The sequence below is a fragment of the Oncorhynchus mykiss genome, chromosome 13 (genome assembly GCF_013265735.2).
Source record: "Oncorhynchus mykiss isolate Arlee chromosome 13, USDA_OmykA_1.1, whole genome shotgun sequence".
NCBI classification, from domain to species: Eukaryota; Metazoa; Chordata; class Actinopteri; order Salmoniformes; family Salmonidae; genus Oncorhynchus; species Oncorhynchus mykiss.
Genome location: NC_048577.1, coordinates 20,061,622 through 20,086,497, shown reverse-complemented (window position 1 = coordinate 20,086,497; position 24,876 = coordinate 20,061,622). Strand labels below are relative to the sequence as shown.

General features: G+C 43.5%; 3 protein-coding genes across 3 annotated transcripts; all 3 read right to left on the bottom strand.

The window, feature by feature from the left end:
- Positions 1-778: 778 nt before the first annotated feature.
- LOC118938545 lies at positions 779-6,027 on the bottom strand. Its single transcript, XM_036942615.1, has 4 exons — positions 5,584-6,027; positions 3,043-4,876; positions 1,411-1,487; positions 779-1,088 (listed from the first exon to the last, which is right to left on the bottom strand). Exons 1-4 carry the CDS (start codon positions 5,929-5,931, stop codon positions 855-857), a joined length of 2,493 nt encoding a protein of 830 aa, XP_036798510.1. The 5' UTR covers positions 5,932-6,027; the 3' UTR covers positions 779-854.
- A 9,340-nt stretch (positions 6,028-15,367) lies between these two features.
- On the bottom strand, positions 15,368-20,823 carry LOC118938238. Its single transcript, XM_036940546.1, has 4 exons — positions 20,380-20,823; positions 17,800-19,633; positions 16,167-16,243; positions 15,368-15,844 (listed from the first exon to the last, which is right to left on the bottom strand). The coding sequence occupies exons 1-4, from the start codon at positions 20,725-20,727 to the stop codon at positions 15,614-15,616; spliced, it is 2,490 nt and encodes an 829-aa protein (XP_036796441.1). The 5' UTR covers positions 20,728-20,823; the 3' UTR covers positions 15,368-15,613.
- A 1,241-nt stretch (positions 20,824-22,064) lies between these two features.
- On the bottom strand, positions 22,065-23,616 carry LOC110512474 (UPF0575 protein C19orf67 homolog). Its single transcript, XM_036942613.1, has 4 exons — positions 23,555-23,616; positions 22,822-23,058; positions 22,424-22,585; positions 22,065-22,266 (listed from the first exon to the last, which is right to left on the bottom strand). Exons 1-4 carry the CDS (start codon positions 23,614-23,616, stop codon positions 22,065-22,067), a joined length of 663 nt encoding a protein of 220 aa, XP_036798508.1.
- Positions 23,617-24,876: the final 1,260 nt, after the last annotated feature.

Here is a 24,876-nt window from a genome sequence, read left to right as displayed (position 1 = left end):
AGAATAAGAAAAATATCTTAGCATGTTATGATTGAGAGACTTCCGTCATGATCACTGATGCACCGAGGTTGCAAAGTTTAATCCCATGCTGCCCCACTGTGATACATCTTGGTCATATCATGTAGACTACTGAATGTAGAGGTGAGCTCTCCTTTCCAAACACCCGCCTTACATGACAGCTATGGTCTTGCTGCGTTTCTGAGCAAGATTTCAAACACTTCTTGACAATGTCCAGGGGTCCAACTAGATTTATTTTTCTTACGGCCAAACAATCTTCAGAAGCAGCTACAGCATTTCATATTCTACTCTTTGTACCATTTATTCTTGTAAATGATCCGTTTCAGATAGACTATTGATGGAAGCGTTTTTATTTCAAGTATATTTATTCACCAAATGTTCACTGTTGTTAATTAACCGATTCATTTGAATCGTCTACTGTATAAATTATTCCAAAAGCCCAAAATTCAAAACATACTGTATTTTCAGCACAGTAAATGTGTTTATCTAATCAAAAACAACAACTGAAAACACAGATTATCAGGCTACACCATAAAACAATACAATGGATGGTTATTGGTTACATTGAGCATCAGGCTCCTCTATATGGAATGTAAAATATATATATCAGAAATAAAGTCATAAAAGACATGTCTTTAGAAAACAAAGTCACGCAAAATACTTCAAATAAAGTGTTTATTTTTCCAATAAAAGTTCACAGAGATAATTGTTTGGTGCCAAAACATAGCCTCTGGTAAAATATAAATAAACATCCTGTATCCCAAAATGGAAAATAACACATACTATTAGACAGGCAACATATGTTGTCTGTTTGGGATCTGAGGTAGGCCTTGTTGTTATATCTGTCTCTGTGTAAATGTGTGTGTGTCCATACGCTTGGTTTGTGTGGATGTGATTTCTAGTATCCGCGCCTGCGACAATCCTCCATCCACAATTCTTTCGCTGTTTTTTTTCTTACGGCCAAACAAACCCGAGAACCAGCCGCAACCCTTCTTCTCCTTCTTCTTCTTTTTATTATTTTCCTCCTCCATCATTGCCATCCATCCCGTCTTCCAGAAGGGTTCGGGTTCCTGTGAACAAACAGAGTTGGTGAGTGGAAACTACAGGCACCTTAATTGGGGAGGACGGGCTCATAGTAATGGCTGGAATGGTGTTAATGGAATGGTATCGAACACATCAAACACAAAGTTTCCATGTGTTTGTTGCCATTCCAGTTACTCCATTCCAAACATAATGATTAGCCCTCCTCCCCTCCTGTAGTGGATACAAACCTCAGGAAGCCATCACCATCAGCAACCTTTCAATGCTGAAGCTCCAGCTCAGTACGGGACAAACAACATTCAAATTGACTGATATTATCAATGAGACAATACAGAAAACAGTGTAGCTTACCTTCTCAAGTGGGGTGAGGAGTTCCTTCATTATGTCAGCGCTGGCTTTCTCAATGCAAAGCTCCAGCTTGGTCTTTTCTACAGGAAAGGGAAATGTGACAAGATAGGACATTTGAACGGAAGGGAGGAGTTCAAGTTGTTATTGTCCAACTGGTTAGTTGACTGTTACATGTAGCCGTTTACTCTACATCGGATTCTGTTGTGAAATTGTGAATGAAAGAACATTGTGGAATACAAGTCATTTACAAGAGACTAGGCCTGATTCTGAATGTACAACACCAACAGTAGCATTGTTCTACCTGTATCATCCGGGGTTCTGGTCTCTCTCTTGACCGGGATGTTGATGCAGTATGGCCGGTCATCACCCTTCTTGGTGTCCTTGGCGAAGGTCACGGTAGGCCTCAGGTGAACCATGATCTCCCTGACCATGATATCGCAGACCAGCAGAGGCTGTATTTCTGGGTATAGCTGGGCTTTAACCATTGGCCACTCATGGAAAGTCCTGAGGTAATTGCTCCTGATAGAGAGTGAGACGTCTTCTAAGAATTTGGCCATCTTGTCCGGCTCATCGTTGAGCTTCCTCAGAGTGCGTAAGAACAGTCTTTGGTTTTGGTATTTCAATGCCTCTTTCTGAACCTGGATATGTATGTGCTCTACCATAACATTGCAAAGTGGAACATCTTCCCATGAACCGTATTGCTGCTTGATTGCACATGAAACTGGGAAGACAGAGTCAAAGGCTTTCCTGACAAGAATAACAGGAACAATATCAAGGTTTGTCACCTTTGGTTTGTTCCTCTCAGTCTCCGTCTGAGTCTGTTCTTGCACAGGCTTTCCACAGTCCTTTGTGGTTGACTCGAAAACAACAGTCTGTGGAAATTCTTTCGCTGTTTTTCTCTTACGGCCAAACCCACCCCAGAACCAGCCGCAACCCCTCTTCTTCACCTTCTTCTTTTTATTATTTTCCTCCTTCATCATTGCCATCGATCCCGTCTTCCAGAAGGGTTCGGGTTCCTGTGAACAAACATAGTTGGTGAGTGGAAACTACAGGCACCTTAATTGGGGAGGACAGGCTCATAGTAATGGCTGGAATGGTGTTAATGGAATGGTATCGAACACATCAAACACACAGTTTCCATGTGTTTGATGCCATTCCAGTTACTCCATTCCAAACATAATTATTAGCCCTCCTCCCCTCCTGTAGTGGAAACAAACCTCAGGAAGCCATCACCATCAGCAACCATTCAATGATGAAGCTGCAGCTCAGTACGGGACAGACAACATTCAAATTGACTGATATTATCAATGAGACAATACAGAAAACAGTGTAGCTTACCTTCTCAAGTGGGGTGAGGAGCTTATTCATTCTGTCAGCGCTGGCTTTCTCAATGCAAAGCTCCAGCTTGGTCTTGTCTAGGGGAAATGGAAATGTGAGAAGATAGTACATTTGAAAGGAAGGGAGGAGTTCAAATTGTTATTGTCCAACTGGTTAGCTAACTGTTACTGTAGCAGTAGACTCTACATCGGATTTTGTTGTGAAATTGTGAATGAAAGAACATTGTGGAATACCAGTCATTTACAAGATACTAGGCCTGATTCTGAATGTACAACACCAACAGTAGCATTGTTCTACCTGTATCATCCGGGGTTCTGGTCTCTCTCTTGACCGGGATGTTGATGCAGTATGGCCGGTCATCACCCTTCTTGGTGTCCTTGGCGAAGGTCAAGGTAGGCCTCAGGTGAGCCATGATCTCTCTGACCATGATATCGCAGACTAGCAGAGACTGTATTTCTGGGTATAGCTGGGCTTTAACCATTGGCCAGTCATGGAAAGTCCTGAAGTACTTGCTCTTGATAGAGAATGAGACGTCTTCTAAGAATTTGGCCATCTTGTCCGTCTCATCGTTGAGCTTCCTCAGAGTGTGTAAGAACAGTCTTTGGTTTTGGTATTTCAATGCCTCTTTCTGAACCTGGATATGTAGGTGCTCTACCATATCATTGCAAAGTGAGACGTCTTCCCATGAACCGTATTGCTGCTTGATTGTACATGAATCTGCAAAAACAGAGTCAAAGACTTTCCTGACAAGAATAACAGGAACAATATCAAGGTTTGTCATCTTTGGTTTGTTCCTCTCGGTCTCCGTCCGAGCCGGTTCTTGCACAGGCTTTCCACAGTCCTTTGTGGTTACCTCGAAAACATCAGTCTGTGGGAACTGCTTCAAAAAGGCAGCCTGACTGACGTTGAGAGCAAGAGGATTATCAGGCATTGTGTTGCTTGATGTCACAACCTCTTCATCGTCGTCCCCAACAAAGTATTTGGGGTCGATCCAGACTACATCTCTGTTGGAGGAACGAGGCAGAGAAACACGACGGATGTATTCCAACTTGATGCGGTCATTCAGGGGGAAAGCCTTCAGGAACAGTGCCAGTTTCCCGACCCAGGACCCGTAGTGATCGTAGATGGTCTTCCTAAGGTCCTCGGGTAGGGCTACTGCAAAGAGTTTGCTCTCCATAGCCTCTTCGCAGCTCCTAGCTATTGGACACCGTGGGCCGAGGACTTGAAGCGGATAGGTGTCACTGATGCCCTTGTACACCATCAGGATCCCCTCACAGATAACGCTGGGGATGGTGGAGATGATCACCGTGTCCTTCATGGCAACCAGTTTTTTTATCTTGATTGTCGTGCCAAACTGATGTATCATGGCACTCTGCATGTGCAACACTGTCTTTCTCATGTTGCATAAGGGGGGGCACAGATTTTCATCCACAGATATACCTGGAATCTTCCTCAAGATGTTAAAAGCAACCGAGGCCATTTTAACGACCAGTAAGAGCAGAGCCTGTTGGTCAAGCTGTTTAGTACCGCGTCCGTTCATTGGATGAAGTTTTAGAATAAACTTCACTATGAAGTCACTGAATAGTTCTCCACTAATGATCAATCTAGCAGGTAGAGGACAGATGTTCACCATATCCTGACTAATACGTCTCTCCTCTTCATTGGCAGCATAAACAACGGGCACTGTCTTAGCAATGCATAGACCTACGAGATGAACAATGTACCTTGTCAAGATGTGTGACCCGATTCCCAGTGCTCTCGCCAGCACAGGTTTTGGGCCTAGCACTTGCTCAAGGTTGTTGATGACAGTCTTAGCCACCTCATAAGCATCAGTGGACTGCTGACCGTTCAACAGCTCCTCCTCCTCAGTGACCTCGACCCAGGGAATAGACCACAGAAGAGCTTGGGTGTCGTTGATGATAGCAGGTGTCTCCAAATACACTCCCCCCTGAAAGGCTTGGGGATCTACTTGAAGAAGCACCTGGGTGATGATATGCTTGATGGTGGAAACAAGTACCACAATCTTCTTCGGCATGATCTTGTATGCAGTCTTCATCACGGTGTCAGTGTCTGTGAGGGCCGTTTGGAGTATGGGACATGTGCTAAGGTCAAGGGCCTCAACCTCCTTTGCCTTCACATAGATGAGAAAGAGAGGCATTGCAATACTTTACTACCTATCACGTGTATTTCTTATTACATGTTTAGAACACACTTAGAAAAAAAAGGTGTTATCTAGAACCTTAAAGGGTTCTTCTGCTGTCCCCATAGGAGAACCCTTTGAAGAACCCTTTTTGGGTTATTTTTTGTGGTTGAATTTTACCAATTTTTTCTCCCCAATTTCATGGTATCCAATTGTTTTAGTAGCTATCTTGTCTCATCGCTACAACTCCCGTATGGGCTCGGGAGAGACGAAGGTTGAAAGTCATGCGTCCTCCCAAACCCAACCAAGCCGCACTGCTTCTTAACACAGCGCGGAAGCCCGGAGGAAATACCGTGCACCTGGCAACCTTGGTTAGCGGGCACTGCGCCGGTGCATGATGAGACAAGGATATCCCTACCGGCCAAGCCCTCCCTCACCCGGACGACGCTAGGCCAATTGTGCATCGCCCCACGGACCTCCCGGTCGCGGCCGGTTACGACAGAGCCTGGGTGCGAACCCAGCTGCAGTACAGCGTCCTTAACCACTGCGCCACCCGGGAGGCCTGGTAAAACCCTTTCTACAGAGGATTGTATATGGAACCGAAAAAGGTTCTACCTGGAACTAAAAAGGGTTATTTTATGGGGGCAGCCAAAGAACCCGTTTGGATCTCAGTTCACAAATAAAGGATCCAGTCTTACCTTGTCTACCTGGCTGTCCAGGTCCCGTATGACATAAACTTCTGAGGATGAGGGAGGATAGGGGTTCAGGTTTGCCACGAGGACCTCAGCATTCTTCTCCTGGGCTTCTCCATCTGCCACCTTGTCCAGCAGGCTGTCCATGACCTCCCTGACCTCTTGTGGAATCTCCACCTGGGTCTGGCTGAGGAACTCCACCTGGAGCTTCTCATCTGACCTGATCTCAGGTTGGGCCTGTTTCTCTGAGAGAATATCTGCTGTGTCGCCACTCATCAGAGCTACAGAACCAAGAGGCTCATGGGAAGGAACCGATGGCTTGGCCTTGTCAGTCAGGAGCTGCTGCCCCTCCATGGTTACCTTGAGATGGAAGAGATGAAGAAGACATTAGTTCATACTGTTCCTTTGTGAACTAAAGGTGCAATAGCAGGTAAATAAACAGTCTATGTGGGTGATAGCAATGGTGTAGTATATAGCAATGGTGTACTATAGTTTAGGGAATGGAAAAGTATGAGTATACCTCTCCTGAAGACTGGTGACATTGGCTTGGTGTCACGCTCAGCTCTCTATGAACTTCCTGCTCGATCTCATGAAGTCTTTGGCGATCCTTCACCTTCAGCATCTGTACACACAGTAGGAGTTTAATATTAGCAGTGGAATCACACAGGACATTTTATTTTATGGCCATGACAATGTCATTTTGTTCAGGATATCAGATTTATCATGGATGTGGTGGATACAAAACCTATTAAATACTAAAGCAGAACATCAAAGTAGATGCTTCAACACATGAGAGCTATTGTATAATTAATGGCAAACTTACCAGCTCATCAAGGTAACAATGGACCCAAGAAGAACCTTGGATGGATGTCGAGTCATCCATATTTGCTCCAAGTTATCCCCAGGAGACCAGTAAACTAGAAAATATTTATTTACAGAAAACTCAACTAAAAACTTCAAAACTGTACTAGAACTAAATCCCAAATAAGAACTAAACAATCGAGCAATGCAACCAACATGAGTGCTGTATTATAGCAGTCTGAATTCAGAATACATGTCTATAAATATAGAAGTATAGAATGCTAAAATTTAGAACTTTAGAATCTTTGGCAAACATAAGACATTGCGATGTCACAACTAAATGGTTCAAGTGAGCAAAATGTAATGTTGTATTACTCCATTGTTTACAAACAAATCATTTACAATGTAAGTACAGTACTGAGACCCCATGTAATTAAAATATTTACACAATCATTTATTTTCAATAAATTGTTTTCTTTCACAAAATAACACTCCCGTGCAAATGAATGGCAGGTCAATAGTTTTATTATGATCATACAAAATTATTTCCAACAACCACAGAATACAGTAACACACGCTCAATAAAACCTTGAATATGAATAGACAACATCAGATACAGTTCAAATATGTCACTAGCTGGTAGGGAACTCGTAATAAAACCCGCTGTCTTTATAAATTATATTTGTTTTTATACAATATGTAAGGAACTATAAGGAAAATATTTGTCATGGATGACTGTCTAGTAGGAACCAGAGCTTTGTCAGTGTCCAGTCCTTATGTCAGTCCTATGTCAATGTTCAGTCCTTAAAGTCCTTCCCAATAGTTACTTAGATTTGAAAACATTAGCCGAACATAACACAATGTAAAGCTAACAACAAGTCATGTTATATCCTTTATTAAATCAATGAGAACATGTTATGGCCAAAGGCAGTACTAGAACAGTGGCTTGTCTCTGTTTCACGACTGGGGTCTTCCACTGGGGTCTGTTGAGAAAACAAAGCCCCCAGCAGGCAGTCAGTAGCATTGCAAGCAGAGGGCTCCTCTCCTCCCAGACACAACAGCCTGTGGTACCTAGCCTGCGGAACCCAGAACAGCACCCTGGAACGAACACGAACACACACACTCGCATAGAGATGCACAAACACACACTCAGGCACACACACGGTGTGAGTTATATTAACATGGTGCTTACTCTTAAGTATTCTATAAACAAGTCAAAGATGAAAGAGTGTTGTGAAGTGATCTGAGTGTGACCTTTTACCAGTCGTAGATGTGGTCTCTCACGGGGTCAGGATACGTTTGGATCCACTGACCGATTGACCACACCTTGACCACATTGCCTATAGCAACCGTCTCCCCTTTTCCCTCTCCATCGCCCCCCTCAGCAGGCTCCTCAGGGACGTCCTCGTAGCACAGGAAGTAGCTGCACGAGAAACACACACACAGTCACACAGGCAGTCACACAGGCAGTGAGAGATGCCATCTGATCGACTGTTCTTAGGCCTGAATTTCGAAATGCACATTGTCATCGAATATCTCAGATCAAAAGAGTCCCACATTTTTCTTGACACTAATTTTACAATTATTGTTTATTGGCATGTTGTGCCTTACTTTTTCACCTTTTCTACCTCTCTCTCTCTCTCACTCACTACTCTGTGTTGGTGACGTGCTTTGCTAGAGCTCCGCTCTATTTTGAAACAAATTAGTATTTATCTTAACCTCTCACGACCTATAACTTCAAACAAATATGACAAAGGGAAAAGGCACCAGAAAAGGGAGCGCTAAACAAGATCATTTGATTGAGATAAACAACGAACCAATTTCAACGTCGCCGAACCCACGAGGAGTTACCTGAAGAGGCTAGCTTCCAAGAGTTCCCCACAGATCCTACTCAAAGTGACATACTGGCTGCCATAAACTCACTAAGCAAGAAGGTGGACACAAGGTTGGCTGATATCGCAAAGAGTATTGGGACTTAGGCCGAATCAGTGAAGGCAACCAAGGGAAGGGTGCATGAGGTGTAGCAGACGACAGTCGATCACGAGGCCAGGCTACAGGACATAGAGAAACAGTGCGTGACGTTCAAAAATTGACAACAAAACCCTGAAAGCCCGAATGGAAATGCTCGAGTCGCATTCAAGACGCCAGAACATCCGAATATGTGGGATACAGGAGAACACTGAGAAAGGGAAGCCCACTGAATTTGGCTCGGATCTGATACAGGCATTGCTGGGGTGTGAACACTTCAAAACGGCCATCCTGATCGACCGCGTACACAGATCTCAGGCAAGGAAGCCGGCCCAGGGTGGGCCACCACTCATTGTACGGCTGCACTATCCCCAGACCAGGGATCTCATCCTCAAGCTGGCTAGTCAAAAGTTCCCCCTTAACTACAACAGAGCCAGGGTGTCTTTCTACCCAGATCTTACCTTGGAGGTGAGGAACCAACGGAGAGAGTATGATGAGGTACGCAACAAATGCAGGGCGGCCAACATCCGATATGGATTCCTCTTCCCAGCCCGGTTTAAGGTGACAGTCGAAGGATCAACACATAAGTTTGACAACCCAAAAGAGGCCGATCTGTTCTTGACAAGCATGCTCCCTGGCTGAGGATACAGAACGGCTGTGTCAACCGGCTAAATAGCCAAATACAGGCCAGGAATGTGTTTGAATTTCCGGCCTATGTCTTCGATTAGAAGATCAGAAATTGGGACTTATATGATAGGTGAGATGTTGTGGCTAATATAGCATTGTTTAGCATATCATGTTTTAGTGCCACTCACCCCCTAACGTGAGAGTTAAGTGTTATTTAATATTAGTTTATATGCGGAGCATCTATAGACGACGAGTTAGTTCAAGCTGTATGTCTAGACACCCTAAGGTTTGTGTGTTAGCCAAGGAGAGCTTAGTTTGGGGAAGTTACTCAGTAAAGGGACTGGAGGGGGTTGGGGTCTGTGTTTTCTGTTCACGAATGAAGACAGTCAGCTGGAACTGTAATGGCCTCGGGCATGTGGTGAAACGAGCTAAGGTTTTTTCTCATCTTAAATCACTGGGTGCTGACATAGTGCTTCTTCAAGAAACTCAAATTAAACGCTCCGCTCAGGCCAAGCTACGAGTCGGCTGGATCGGTCAGATATACCAGTCTAACTTTGATGCAAAAGCGAGAGGGGTAGCGATCCTGATAAGGAAAAACATTCCTTTTGTTTACTCATCCTCGATTTCAGATCCTAATGGTCGGTATATTATTGTGGCTGGTACACTGAATTCGAAACCAGTAACCTTGGTCAATTTATATGGACCCAACTTCGATGATCCATTATTTATTCAAAGTGTATTTAAGGACGTACCAAATATCTCGGATACAAGTGTTATTGTTGGAGGGGACTTTAACTGTGCGTTAGATCCTCTTTTAGATAAACATCTATCAAGGTCACTTCAACAATCAAATGCCAGTGTCTGTCTAAATACATTGATGACGAACCTTAACATTGTTGATATTTGGAGACTGACGCACCCAACAGACAGGGATTATTCTTTCTTTGCATCAGTTCATAAATCAATTTGTTGGACTCCAAACTCATTTCAGCAGCTGAGTCGGTTACCTATCACCCTATTCTAATTACGGACCACTCTCCTCTGTCCATGGTGCTGAAACTCGACAATATGTCGACAGGTCGGCGACCGTGGCGCTTAGACGCATACCTGTTGAAAGATGAGGCTTTTTTGTCAGTATTTGAAGGAGCAGATTGCCTTTTCCTCGGAACTAACGACACGGGGGATGTTGACGACTCCACCCTTTGGGAATCTCTAAAGGCTGTGATTAGAGGTTACATTATTTCTTATACATCAGAGAGGAAGAAACGCGCCAATACTAGGCTGAGAGAAATTGAAAGACAGTTAGGGGAACAGGAGAACGTTTTTAGGACGAATTCCTTGTATACAGTCCTTGAGAAGATCACAAAGTTAAAATATGAATACAATACCATCCTTTCGAAACGGGTGTGCTCTTTACTTGCTTGAACGCAACAAAGTTATTTTGAACTGGGTGACAAACCACATAAATTATTAGCAAGACAGCTAAGGCATGTACTGGCATCTAGAGCTATTCACAAAATAAAAGACAAGAAGGGTAAAATAGTAACAGATCCGCAGGATATTAATAAATGCTTTGCGCAGTTTTACTCAGAGCTATACCAATCAAAATGCGATACTACTGATCCACAAACTATGGAACGCTTTCTCGCTGAATGTGAACTTCCTAAACTAGACAGGGGGGCAGCTGCTACACTCGATGCTGGGATAACTTTAGAGGAAATTAACACAGAGATAGCACAATTTACAAACGGCAATGCCCCTGGGCCCGATGGATATGTAATAGAATTCTATAAGAAGTACTGCGCCAGTCTAGCTCCACTTATGTTGTGAATGTGTAAACAATCCAAAGAAAATGCCAAACTCCCGCAAACACTGTATGAGGCTACAATAGCACTGATCTTGAAAAAAGATAGAGATTCCATGGAGATGTCGTCTTATCGCCCCGTGTCGTTACTCCCCATAGAAAACAAGGTGTTGACAAAGATATTGGCAAACCGATTGAAAATATATATTTCCGACATCATACACCCTGACCAGACAGGTTTTTATCCCGGGCCGACATATATACTACAATTTGAGTCGCCTTTTCAACGTAATGTCTCACGATCATAAGGTTGAGGCAGTGGTAATAGCTCTTGATGCAGAGAAGGCGTTTGATCAGATTGAGTGGAAGTATATGATGTCGGTTCTGGAGCACTTCGGGTTTGGAAAGGAATTTATTAATTGGAAAATAATTATTTATGCACACCCAATGGCGTCCGTGGTAACCAATCAGGAAATGTCGCAGTCATTCCGCTTGTTCAAGGGGTGCCCTATTTCGCCTGCTCTCTTCGCTATAGCCATGGAACCCCTTGCTACTGGCATTCGGGCATGTGCCGATATAGCTTCTGTCAAAATAAAGGACACACAGCACAAAATCTCCCTATATGCAGACAATGTTCTTTTGTTTTTGTCCAAGCCTAAAACTTCTACTCTACCCTTACTTCACTTGATGAACACATTTGGCTCCTTCTCTGGCTACAAGATAAACTGGCAAAAAAGTGAGTTGATGCCAATATCACGGCCTGTGGAGATGCAATTTCTGCAGTCTACCCCATTTAGAACAGTGATGGACAAGTTCACAAGTCTTGGCATTGTAGTGACAAGAGATCTTGATCAGCTTTTGAAAGCGAATTGGGACATGAAAATATATCAGCTTAAACAAAATATTGATTTTTGGAAAACTCTGCCTTTCTCCTTGGTTGGTCATATAAACGCTATTAAAATGGCTGTCCTACCCAGGTTTCTTTACCTCTTCCAATGTCTACCCAATTTCATACCACAAAGCTATTTTAAGAAACTGGATTCAATAGTAACTCCATTTTTATGGGATAACAAGGCAGCCAGAATTTCAAAGAAGCATTTATGCAAGTACAAGATAGTGGGGGGCTTTGGCCTTCCTCACTTTAAACTGTATTATTGGGCTGCAAATCTGAACATTGTGTCTTTCTGGAGGGAAAGTTTACCTGCGATGAGACAGAAGGATATGCCTTCATGGCTTTTGATTGAGCAGGCCTCCTGTCAACGTTCCTCACTCCCTGCACTTGATAAATAGCCCATCATATGTAAAAAAATCCACTTATGACTCTAACCCAGTCATTTGTCATAAGCTTAGGGTCTGGAAACATTATTTTCTTAACATACCCACTGTTTACATAGACAGCCCAATTTGCCTGAATCATGGTTTCCACCCTGCATTGGATGATGTGGTGTTTTCACAGTGGAGGGAGAAGGGGCTCACAACAATTGGTAATCTAATCATAGATGGTCAGTTAGCTTCAGTTCAACAATTACAGGGAAAGTTCAACATGCCAACAACACATTTTTTCAGATACCTCCAAATATGGAATTTCGTAAGGACATATATCCCACAGTATGGCATGAAGCCAAATAGTCCTACATTAGATAGCTTGATCCTTGTCAAACCCCATTCAAATGGGTCGGTCTCTAGACTGTATGATGTGCTACAGGCCCACATAGAGATATCCACAGACACCATTAAAAGGGCTTGGGAACAAGAACTTGGTTCAGAAATCTCAGATGAGGACTGGGTAGAAGCTTTCAGGAATATAAACCACAGTTCAGTGAATGCCAGACACAACCTTGTACAGTTTAAGGTGATACACAGGTTACATTACTCAAAAGTAAAACTGCATAAAATATTCCCGTACACCTCACCACTGTGTGAGAGGTGTACCTACCTTCCAAACATATGGAAAAGATTTGATACAATACCTCCAATAGAAGTCCAATGTTTTACAAAATATGGCAGCCGATGCTGGATAAATGGTCTAGTCCCGCTTCATAACTGGGTTGACGATCTGCTGCTACTCTGTGCTGTACTGCACTCAATATTTATTTTTGGCTTATCTTCACTGCTTGTAATGACTATATGCTGTCTTCTTATACATGTACCACCTAATAGGATTTTGTTTTGTTTTGTGTATGTGTGAGTTAAGTTTTGTTTTGTCCTCTAAATTGGCCATCCCATTCAACAGTACAATGAATGTCATTGTTTTTATTGCTGTCGTTTTTATTTTATTTTTTATTGGAAAATAATAAACAGATTTTTTTTTTTAAAGAGAGAGAAAATAAAAAAAGAAAGGACTCTATATACCAAGCTCTTTAGAATAAGGATTCTCCGCCTCTAACCCTATTACAGGGGCTGAGTCACTCGCTTACTGGTGAAGTTAAATATTCTCTCTCTAATTCTCTCTTTCTTTCTCGGAGGACCTAAGCCCTAGGACCATGCCTCACGACTACCAGGCATAGACAATGACTAACACCTGCCTCTGATTGAGAACCATATCAGGCCAAACATAGAAATGGGACAACTAGACACACAACATAGAATGCCCACTCAGCTCACGTCCTGACCAACACTAAAACAAAGAAAACACAAAAGAACTATGGTCAGAACGTGACAATGTCATTGTTTGTATTGCTGTCTTTTTTTTATTTATTTTTATTGGAAAATAATAAACATTTTATTTAAAAAGAAAATAAAAAAAGAAAGGACTCCATATACCAAGCTCTTTAGAATACGGATTCTCTGCCTCTAACCCTATTACACGGGCTTAGTCACTCGCTTCACTGGTGAAGTTAAATATGCTCTCTCTAATTCTCTCTTTCTTTCTCTCTCTCTCGTAGGACCTGAGCCCTAGGACCATGCCTCAGGACTACCTGACATGATGACTCCTTACTGTCCCCAGTCCACCTGGCCGTGCTGCTGCTCCAGTTTCAACTGTTCTGCCTGCGATTATTATTATTTGACCATGCTGGTCATTTATGAACATTTGAACATCTTGGCCATGTTCTGTTATAATCTCCACCAGGCACAGCCAGAAGAGGACTGGCCACCCCTCATAGCCTGGTTCCTCTCTAGGTTTCTTTCGAGGTTCTGGCCTTTCTAGGGAGTTTTTCCTATCCACCGTGCTTCTACACCTGCATTGCTTGCTGTTTGGGGTTTTAGGCTGGGTTTCTGTACAGCACTTTGAGATATCAGCTGATGGACGAAGGGCTATATAAATAAATTTGATTTGATTTGAATTCAATGGACTATTTAAAAACATCAGACCTGAGTTAGTCTTTTGTGGGTACCAGCTTTCTACACAGAGGAATGTGCAGTTGCATGAAAGCTGGAAATTGCATTGACTGGCTGTCCAGGATACAGTACATCTAGATTCTCTAGAGAGGACAGACGCTGACTATGTACAAACCGTAGGTCACAGTAGGCAAATAAATCTCCTTCAATGATACAAAAAATAATATACAATTCATTTGCGTTGTTTTTATCTCCTAAATAAAATACGTGATCCCCCATTTTTTCTTCCACACATTGTATGAGCCATACCATGCTTTCAACCCTCCTGTACCTGTGTTGATTTACAGTTTGTTCCCTATTTGGAGACTAAAGAATGTCAATGTGCAAAGTGCAAGAATGTTACAGAAGTCTTGTATATAATACTGTATGTTATTTGAATTGTATTTATATGTAAGAAGGTACAAAGACCTAGCCTGGGCACCATGTGTTTGACAGAAGGGACAAGGAGCGGAATGTTAGTTAGACGGGTACCCAGACTTACAAAGACCTAGTCCAGGTTAATAATTCCCTTCATTCCTTGGCATCACATCATGAATGTACTCCTAAAAACCTCAGACCTGGTACGTTTTATAGACTACATAACCTATATTCATTCTAATTAGCAAGTAATATGTTTGTACAAAGTGTTATATTGTTTTTAAATAAAGAATAAGAAAAATATCTTAGCATGTTATGATTGAGAGACTTCCGTCATGATCACTGATGCACCGAGGTTGCAAAGTTTTAATCCCATGCTGCCCCACTGTGATACATCTTGGTCATATCATGTAGACTACTGAATGTAGAGGTGAGCTCTCCTTTCCAAACACCCGCCTTACATGACAGCTATGGTCTTGCTGCGTTTCTGAGCAAGATTGTCAAGAAGTGTTAGAAATGTCCAGGGGTCCAACTAGGTTTTTTTTTTCTTACGGCCAAACGATCCTCAGAAGCAGCTACAGCATTTCATATTCTACTCTTTGTACCATTTATTCTTGTAAATGATCCGTTTCAGACTATTAACGGAAGCGTTTTTATTTAACGTATATTAATTCACCAAATGTTCATTGTTGTTAATTAACCAATCAATTTGAATAGTCTACTGTATAAATTATCCCAAAAGCCCAAAATCCGAAACGTACTGTATTTTCAGCAAAGTAAATGTGTTTATCTAATCAAAAACAACAATTTAAAAAACAGATTTTCAGGCTACACCATAAAACAATACAATGGATGGTTATTGGTTACATTGAGCATCAGGCTCCTCTATATGGAATGTAAAATATATATATCAGAAATAAAGTCATAAAAGACACGTCTTTAGAAAACAAAGTCACGCAAAATACTTCAAATAAAGTGTTTATTTTTCAAATAAAAGTTCACAGAGATAATTGTTTGGTGCCAAAACATAGCCTCTGGTAAAATATAAATAAACATCCTGTATCCCAAAATGGAAAATAAGACATACTATTAGACAGGCAACATATGTTGTCTGTTTGGGATCTGAGGTAGGCCTTGTTGTTATATCTGTCTCTGTGTAAATGTGTGTGTGTCCATACGCTTGGTTTGTGTGGATGTGATTTCTAGTATCCGCGCCTGCGACAATCCTCCATCCACACTTCTTTCGCTGTTTTTCCTCTTACGGCCAAACAAACCCGAGAACCAGCCGCAACCCTTCTTCTCCTTCTTCTTTTTATTATTTTCCTCCTCCATCATTGCCATCCATCCCGTCTTCCAGAAGGGTTCGGGTTCCTGTGAACAAACAGAGTTGGTGAGTGGAAACTACAGGCACCTTAATTGGGGAGGATGGGCTCATAGTAATGGCTGGAATGGTGTTAATGGAATGGTATCGAACACATCAAACACAAAGTTTCCATGTGTTTGTTGCCATTCCAGTTACTCCATTCCAAACATAATTATTAGCCCTCCTCCCCTCCTGTAGTGGATACAAACCTCAGGAAGCCATCACCATCAGCAACCTTTCAATGCTGAAGCTCCAGCTCAGTACGGGACAAACAACATTCAAATTGACTGATATTATCAATGAGACAATACAGAAAACAGTGTAGCTTACCTTCTCAAGTGGGGTGAGGAGTTCCTTCATTATGTCAGCGCTGGCTTTCTCAATGCAAAGCTCCAGCTTGGTCTTTTCTACAGGAAAGGGAAATGTGACAAGATAGGACATTTGAACGGAAGGGAGGAGTTCAAGTTGTTATTGTCCAACTGGTTAGTTGACTGTTACATGTAGCCGTTTACTCTACATCGGATTCTGTTGTGAAATTGTGAATGAAAGAACATTGTGGAATACAAGTCACTTACAAGAGACTAGGCCTGATTCTAAATGTACAACACCAACAGTAGCATTGTTCTACCTGTATCATCCGGGGTTCTGGTCTCTCTCTTGACCGGGATGTTGATGCAGTATGGCCGGTCATCACCCTTCTTGGTGTCCTTGGCAAAGGTCACGGTAGGCCTCAGGTGAACCATGATCTCCCTGACCATGATATCGCAGACCAGCAGAGGCTGTATTTCTGGGTATAGCTGGGCTTTAACCATTGGCCACTCATGGAAAGTCCTGAGGTAATTGCTCCTGATAGAGAGTGAGACGTCTTCTAAGAATTTGGCCATCCTGTCCGGCTCATCGTTGAGCTTCCTCAGAGTGCGTAAGAACAGTCTTTGGTTTTGGTATTTCAATGCCTCTTTCTGAACCTGGATATGTATGTGCTCTACCATAACATTGCAAAGTGGAACATCTTCCCATGAACCGTATTGCTGCTTGATTGTACATGAAACTGGGAAGACAGAGTCAAAGGCTTTCCTGACAAGAATAACAGGAACAATATCAAGGTTTGTCACCTTTGGTTTGTTCCTCTCAGTCTCCGTCTGAGTCTGTTCTTGCACAGGCTTTCCACAGTCCTTTGTGGTTGACTCGAAAACAACAGTCTGTGGGAATTCTTTCGCTGTTTTTCTCTTACGGCCAAACCCACCCCAGAACCAGCCGCAACCCTTCTTCTTCACCTTCTTCTTTTTATTATTTTCCTCCTTCATCATTGCCATCGATCCCGTCTTCCAGAAGGGTTCGGGTTCCTGTGAACAAACATAGTTGGTGAGTGGAAACTACAGGCACCTTAATTGGGGAGGACAGGCTCATAGTAATGGCTGGAATGGTATCAATGGAATGGTATCGAACACATCAAACACACAGTTTCCATGTGTTTGATGCCATTCCAGTTACTCCATTCCAAACATAATTATTAGCCCTCCTCCCCTCCTGTAGTGGAAACAAACATCAGGAAGCCATCACCATCAGCAACCATTCAATACTGAAGCTGCAGCTCAGTACGGAACAGACAACATTCAAATTGACTGATATTATCAATGAGACAATACAGAAAACAGTGTAGCTTACCTTCTCAAGTGGGGTGAGGAGCTTATTCATTCTGTCAGCGCTGGCTTTCTCAATGCAAAGCTCCAGCTTGGTCTTGTCTAGGGGAAATGGAAATGTGAGAAGATAGTACATTTGAAAGGAAGGGAGGAGTTCAAATTGTTATTGTCCAACTGGTTAGCTAACTGTTACATGAAGCAGTTGACTCTACATCGGATTTTGTTGTGAAATTGTGAATGAAAGAACATTGTGGAATACCAGTCATTTACAAGAGACTAGGCCTGATTCTGAATGTACAACACCAACAGTAGCATTGTTCTACCTGTATCATCCGGGGTTCTGGTCTCTCTCTTGACCGGGATGTTGATGCAGTATGGCCGGTCATCACCCTTCTTGGTGTCCTTGGCGAAGGTCAAGGTAGGCCTCAGGTGAGCCATGATCTCTCTGACCATGATATCGCAGACTAGCAGAAACTGTATTTCTGGGTATAGCTGGGCTTTAACCATTGGCCAGTCATGGAAAGTCCTGAAGTACTTGCTCTTGATAGAGAATGAGACGTCTTCTAAGAATTTGGCCATCTTGTCCGGCTCATCGTTGAGCTTCCTCAGAGTGTGTAAGAACAGTCTTTGGTTTTGGTATTTCAATGCCTCTTTCTGAACCTGGATATGTAGGTGCTCTACCATATCATTGCAAAGTGAGACGTCTTCCCATGAACCGTATTGCTGCTTGATTGTACATGAATCTGCAAAAACAGAGTCAAAGACTTTCCTGACAAGAATAACAGGAACAATATCAAGGTTTGTCATCTTTGGTTTGTTCCTCTCGGTCTCCGTCCGAGCCGGTTCTTGCACAGGCTTTCCACAGTCCTTTGTGGTTACCTCGAAAACATCAGTCTGTGGGAACTGCTTCAAAAAGGCAGCCTGACTGACGTCGAGAGCAAGAGGATTATCAGGCATTGTGTTGCTTGATGTCACAACCTCTTCATCGTCGTCCCCAACAAAGTATTTGGGGTCGATCCAGACTACATCTCTGTTGGAGGAACGAGGCAGAGAAACACGACGGATGTATTCCAACTTGATGCGGTCATTCAGGGGGAAAGCCTTCAGGAACAGTGCCAGTTTCCCGACCCAGGACCCGTAGTGATCGTAGATGGTCTTCCTAAGGTCCTCGGGTAGGGCTACTGCAAAGAGTTTGCTCTCCATAGCCTCTTCGCAGCTCCTAGCTATTGGACACCGTGGGCCGAGGACTTGAAGCGGATAGGTATCACTGATGCCCTTGTACACCATCAGGATCCCCTCACAGATAGCGCTGGGGATGGTGGAGATGATCACCGTGTCCTTCATGGCAACCAGTTTTTTTATCTTGATTGTCGTGCCAAACTGATGTATCATGGCACTCTGCATGTGCAACACTGTCTTTCTCATGTTGCATAAGGGGGGGCACAGATTTTCATCCACAGATATACCTGGAATCTTCCTCAAGATGTTAAAAGCAACCGAGGCCATTTTAACGACCAGTAAGAGCAGAGCCTGTTGGTCAAGCTGTTTAGTACCGCGTCCGTTCATTGGATGAAGTTTTAGAATAAACTTCACTATGAAGTCACTGAATAGTTCTCCACTAATGATCAATCTAGCAGGTAGAGGACAGATGTTCACCATATCCTGACTAATACGTCTCTCCTCTTCATTGGCAGCATAAACAACGGGCACTGTCTTAGCAATGCATAGACCTACGAGATGAACAATGTACCTTGTCAAGATGTGTGACCCGATTCCCAGTGCTCTCGCCAGCACAGGTTTTGGGCCTAGCACTTGCTCAAGGTTGTTGATGACAGTCTTAGCCACCTCATAAGCATCAGTGGACTGCTGACCGTTCAACAGCTCCTCCTCCTCAGTGACCTCGACCCAGGGAATAGACCACAGAAGAGCTTGGGTGTCGTTGATGATAGCAGGTGTCTCCAAATACACTCCCCCCTGAAAGGCTTGGGGATCTACTTGAAGAAGCACCTGGGTGATGATATGCTTGATGGTGGAAACAAGTACCACAATCTTCTTCGGCATGATCTTGTATGCAGTCTTCATCACGGTGTCAGTGTCTGTGAGGGCCGTTTGGAGTATGGGACATGTGCTAAGGTCAAGGGCCTCAACCTCCTTTGCCTTCACATAGATGAGAAAGAGAGGCATTGCAATACTTTACTACCTATCACGTGTATTTCTTATTACATGTTTAGAACACACTTAGAAAAAAAAGGTGTTATCTAGAACCTTAAAGGGTTCTTCTGCTGTCCCCATAGGAGAACCCTTTGAAGAACCCTTTTTGGGTTCTTTTTTGTGGTTGAATTTTACCAATTTTTTCTCCCCAATTTCATGGTATCCAATTGTTTTAGTAGCTATCTTGTCTCATCGCTACAACTCCCGTATGGGCTCGGGAGAGACGAAGGTTGAAAGTCATGCGTCCTCCCAAACCCAACCAAGCCGCACTGCTTCTTAACACAGCGCGCATCCAACCCGGAAGCCCGGAGGAAATACCGTGCACCTGGCAACCTTGGTTAGCGGGCACTGCGCCGGTGCGTGATGAGACAAGGATATCCCTACCGGCCAAGCCCTCCCTCACCCGGACGACGCTAGGCCAATTGTGCATCGCCCCACGGACCTCCCGGTCGCGGCCGGTTGCGACAGAGCCTGGGTGCGAACCCAGCTGCAGTACAGCGTCCTTAACCACTGCGCCACCCGGGAGGCCTGGTAAAACCCTTTCTACAGAGGATTGTATATGGAACCGAAAAAGGTTCTACCTGGAACTAAAAAGGGTTATTTTATGGGGGCAGCCAAAGAACCCGTTTGGATCTCTATTTTTAACAGTGTAGTATACAACAACAGTTCACAAATAAAGGATCCAGTCTTACCTTGTCTACCTGGCTGTCCAGGTCCCGTATGACATAAACTTCTGAGGATGAGGGAGGATAGGGGTTCAGGTTTGCCACGAGGACCTCAGCATTCTTCTCCTGGGCTTCTCCATCTGCCACCTTGTCCAGCAGGCTGTCCATGACCTCCCTGACCTCTTGTGGAATCTCCACCTGGGTCTGGCTGAGGAACTCCACCTGGAGCTTCTCATCTGACCTGATCTCAGGTTGGGCCTGTTTCTCTGAGAGAATATCTGCTGTGTCGCCACTCATCAGAGCTACAGAACCAAGAGGCTCATGGGAAGGAACCGATGGCTTGGCCTTGTCAGTCAGGAGCTGCTGCCCCTCCATGGTTACCTTGAGATGGAAGAGATGAAGAAGACATTAGTTCATACTGTTCCTTTGTGAACTAAAGGTGCAATAGCAGGTAAATAAACAGTCTATGTGGGTGATAGCAATGGTGTAGTATATAGCAATGGTGTACTATAGTTTAGGGAATGGAAAAGTATGAGTATACCTCTCCTGAAGACTGGTGACATTGGCTTGGTGTCACGCTCAGCTCTCTATGAACTTCCTGCTCGATCTCATGAAGTCTTTGGCGATCCTTCACCTTCAGCATCTGTACACACAGTAGGAGTTTAATATTAGCAGTGGAATCACACAGGACATTTTATTTTATGGCCATGACAATGTCATTTTGTTCAGGATATCAGATTTATCATGGATGTGGTGGATACAAAACCTATTAAATACTAAAGCAGAACATCAAAGTAGATGCTTCAACACATGAGAGCTATTGTATAATTAATGGCAAACTTACCAGCTCATCAAGGTAACAATGGACCCAAGAAGACCCTTGGATGGATGTCGAGTCATCCATATTTGCTCCAAGTTATCCCCAGGAGACCAGTAAACTAGAAAATATTTATTTACAGAAAACTCAACTAAAAACGTCAAAACTGTACTAGAACTAAATCCAAAATAAGAACTAAACAATCGAGCAATGCAACCAACACGAGTGCTGTATTATAGCAGTCTGAATTCAGAATACATGTCTATAAATATAGAAGTATAGAATGCTCAAATTTAGAACTTTAGAATCTTTGGCAAACATAAGACATTGTGATGTCACAACTAAATGGTTCAAGTGAGCAAAATGTAATGTATTACTCCATTGTTTACAAACAAATCATTTACAATGTAAGTACAGTACTGAGACCCCATGTAATTAAAATATTTACACAATCATTTCTTTTCAATAAATTGTTTTCTTTCACAAAATAACACTCCCGTGCAAATGAATGGCAGGTCAATAGTTTTATTCTGATCATACAAAATGATTTCCAACAACCACAGAATACAGTAACACACGCTCAATAAAACCTTGAATATGAATAGACAACATTAGATACAGTTCAAATCTATCACTAGCTGGTAGGGAACTGGTAATAAAATGGTCTGTCTTTATAAATTATATTTGTTTTTATACAATATGTAAGGAACTATAAGGAAAATATTCGTCATGGATGACTGTCTAGTAGGAACCAGAGCTTTGTCAGTGTCCAGTCCTTATGTCAGTCCTATGTCAATGTTCAGTCCTTAAAGTCCTTCTCAATAGTTACTTAGATTTGAAAATATTAGCCAAACATAACACAATGTAAAGCTAGCAATAAGTCATGTTAAATCCTTTAAATCATTGAGAACATGTTATGGGCAAAGGCAGTACCAAAACAGTGGCTTGTCTCTGTTTCACAACTGGGGTCTTCCACTGGGGTCTGTTGAGAAAACAACACCCCCAGCAGGCAGTCGGTAGCATTGCAAGCAGAGGGCTCCTCTCCTCCCAGACACAACAGCCTGTGGTACCTAGCCTGCGGAACACAGCACAGCACCCTGGAACGAACACGAACACACACGCGCATAGAGATGCACAAACACACACTCAGGCACACCGTGTGAGTTATATTAACATGGTGCTTACTCTTAAGTATTCTATAAACAAGTCAAAGATGAAAGAGTGTTGTGAAGTGATCTGAGTGTGACCTTTTACCAGTCGTAGATGTGGTCTCTCACGGGGTCAGGATACGTTTGGATCCACTGACCGATTGACCACACCTTGACCACATTGCCTATAGCAACCGTCTCCCCTTTTCCCTCTCCATCGCCCCCCTCAGCAGGCTCCTCAGGGACGTCCTCGTAGCACAGGAAGTAGCTGCATGAGAAACACACACACAGTCACACAGGCAGTCACACAGGGAGTGAGAGATGCCATCTGATCGACTGTTCTTAGGCCTGAATTTCGAAATGCACATTGTCATCGAACATCTCAGATCAAAAGAGTCCCACATTTTTCTTGACACTAATTTTACAATTATTGTTTATTGGCATGTTGTGCCTTACTTTTTCACCTTTTCTACCTCCCCCTCTCTCTCTCTCTCTCTCACTCACTACTCTGTGTTGGTGGCTCTCTCCTTCCCTGCCACTGGCTTGTCCTCCTCTGGATGTCCCTCCATCTCGCCATCCGTTTCCTGCTGCAGGCTCTCTCTGGGTCTCTCCACATTCCAGCGCATGCGTTTGTACAGGCCAGTGTGGACCCCAGCCAGGTAAGGGGCTAGACGACAGTCCCTGTATATGGACAGCCCCACACTGTCTATCTGACACTTTCCAATGTAGAAATGGGAAACACTGGAATGGAGAGAGGGGGAGGAAATGCTGTCACTTAAAGTTGTTGTATTTCTTTCTATGAACGTGACCATAGAGGACCTGGAAAACATGTCCTATGTGGTCCTCCTGCCAGTGATAGCTCTGATCAGGATCTCCAGTCCAGGGAACACTGGGACTGTCTCTCAAATGGCCCCCTATTCTCTATATAGCCCACATAGGGCTCTGATTAAAAGAAGTGCACTATGTAGGGAGTAGGTTGTATGGTATCATTTCAGACTAGAACTAAGAGATTGCTTTTGAAAGGACTCCGTGGGGCGCTAGAGAGCGTGCTATGGAGTAGACGTGCTTTGCTAGAGCTCCGCTCTATTTTGAAACAAATTAGTATTTATCTTAACCTCTCACGACCTATAACTTCAAACAACTATGACAAAGGGAAAAGGCACCAGAAAAGGGAGCGCTAAACAAGATCATTTGATTGAGATAAACAACGAACCAATTTCAACGTCGCCGAACCCACGAGGAGTTAGCTGAAGAGGCTAGCTTCCAAGAGTTCCCCACAGATCCTACGCAAAGTGACATACTGGCTGCCATAAACTCACTAAGCAAGAAGGTGGACACAAGGTTGGCTGATATCGCAAAGAGTATTGGGACTTAGGCCGAAACTGTGAAGGCAACCAAGGGAAGGGTGCATGAGGTGTAGCAGACGACAGTCGATCACGAGGCCAGGCTACAGGACATAGAGAAACAGTGCGTGACGTTCAAAAATTGACAACAAAACCCTGAAAGCCCGAATGGAAATGCTTGAGTCGCATTCAAGACGCCAGAACATCCGAATATGTGGGATACAGGAGAACACTGAGAAAGGGAAGCCAACTGAATTTGGCTCGGATCTGATACAGGCATTGCTGGGGTGTGAACACTTCAAAACGGCCATCCTGATCGACCGCGTACACAGATCTCAGGCAAGGAAGCCGGCCCAGGGTGGGCCACCACTCATTGTACGGTTGCACTATCCCCAGACCAGGGATCTCATCCTCAAGCTGGCTAGTCAAAAGTTCCCCCTTAACTACAACGGAGCCAGGGTGTCTTTCTACCCAGATCTTACCTTGGAGGTGAGCAACCAACGGAGAGAGTATGATGAGGTACGCAACAAATGCAGGGCGGCCAACATCCGATATGGATTCCTCTTCCCAGCCCGGTTTAAGGTGACAGTCGAAGGATCAACACATAAGTTTGACAACCCAAAAGAGGCCGATCTGTTCTTGACAAGCAAGCTCCCTGGCTGAGGATACAGAACGGCTGTGTCAACCGGCTAAATAGCCAAATACAGGCCAGGAATGTGTTTGAATTTCCGGCCTATGTCTTCGATTAGAAGATCAGAAATTGGGACCTATATGATAGGTGAGATGTCGTGGCTAATATAGCATTGTTTAGCATATCATGTTTTAGTGCCACTCACCCCCTAACGTGAGAGTTAAGTGTTATTTAATATTAGTTTATATGCGGAGCATCTATAGACGACGAGTTAGTTCAAGCTGTATGTCTAGACACCCTAAGGTTTGTGTGTTAGCCAAGGAGAGCTTAGTTTGGGGAAGTCACTCAGTAAAGGGACGGGAGGGGGGTTGGGGTCTGTGTTTTATGTTTTATGTTCATGAATGAAGACAGTCAGCTGGAACTGTAATGGCCTAGGGCATGTGGTGAAACGAGCTAAGGTTTTTTCTCATCTTAAATCACTGGGTGCTGACATAGTGCTTCTTCAAGAAACTCATATTAAACACTCCGCTCAGGCCAAGCTACGAGTCGGCTGGATCGGTCAGATATACCAGTCTAACTTTGATG

What these genes read in the sequence shown, in the direction of transcription:
- LOC118938545 (XM_036942615.1), bottom strand. Translation starts at nt 5,931, where the DNA reads ATGGAGGGGCAGCAGCTCCTGACTGACAAGGCCAAGCCATCGGTTCCT. An exon ending in TGGACAGCCAGGTAGACAAG is followed by an intron (nt 4,877 to 5,583) that starts GTAAGACTGGAT and finishes ATCTATGTGAAG; the next exon opens with GCAAAGGAGGTTGAGGCCCT. An exon ending in CAGAACCCCGGATGATACAG is followed by an intron (nt 1,488 to 3,042) that starts GTAGAACAATGC and finishes CCTTTCCTGTAG; the next exon opens with AAAAGACCAAGCTGGAGCTT.
- LOC118938238 (XM_036940546.1), bottom strand. Translation starts at nt 20,727, where the DNA reads ATGGAGGGGCAGCAGCTCCTGACTGACAAGGCCAAGCCATCGGTTCCT. An exon ending in TGGACAGCCAGGTAGACAAG is followed by an intron (nt 19,634 to 20,379) that starts GTAAGACTGGAT and finishes ATCTATGTGAAG; the next exon opens with GCAAAGGAGGTTGAGGCCCT. An exon ending in CAGAACCCCGGATGATACAG is followed by an intron (nt 16,244 to 17,799) that starts GTAGAACAATGC and finishes CCTTTCCTGTAG; the next exon opens with AAAAGACCAAGCTGGAGCTT.
- LOC110512474 (XM_036942613.1), bottom strand. Translation starts at nt 23,616, where the DNA reads ATGTCACTTTGCGTAGGATCTGTGGGGAACTCTTGGAAGCTAGCCTCT. An exon ending in AGAGCCACCAACACAGAGTA is followed by an intron (nt 22,586 to 22,821) that starts GTGAGTGAGAGA and finishes TTTCTCATGCAG; the next exon opens with CTACTTCCTGTGCTACGAGG. An exon ending in AGAGACCACATCTACGACTG is followed by an intron (nt 22,267 to 22,423) that starts GTAAAAGGTCAC and finishes TGTTCGTTCCAG; the next exon opens with GGTGCTGTGCTGTGTTCCGC.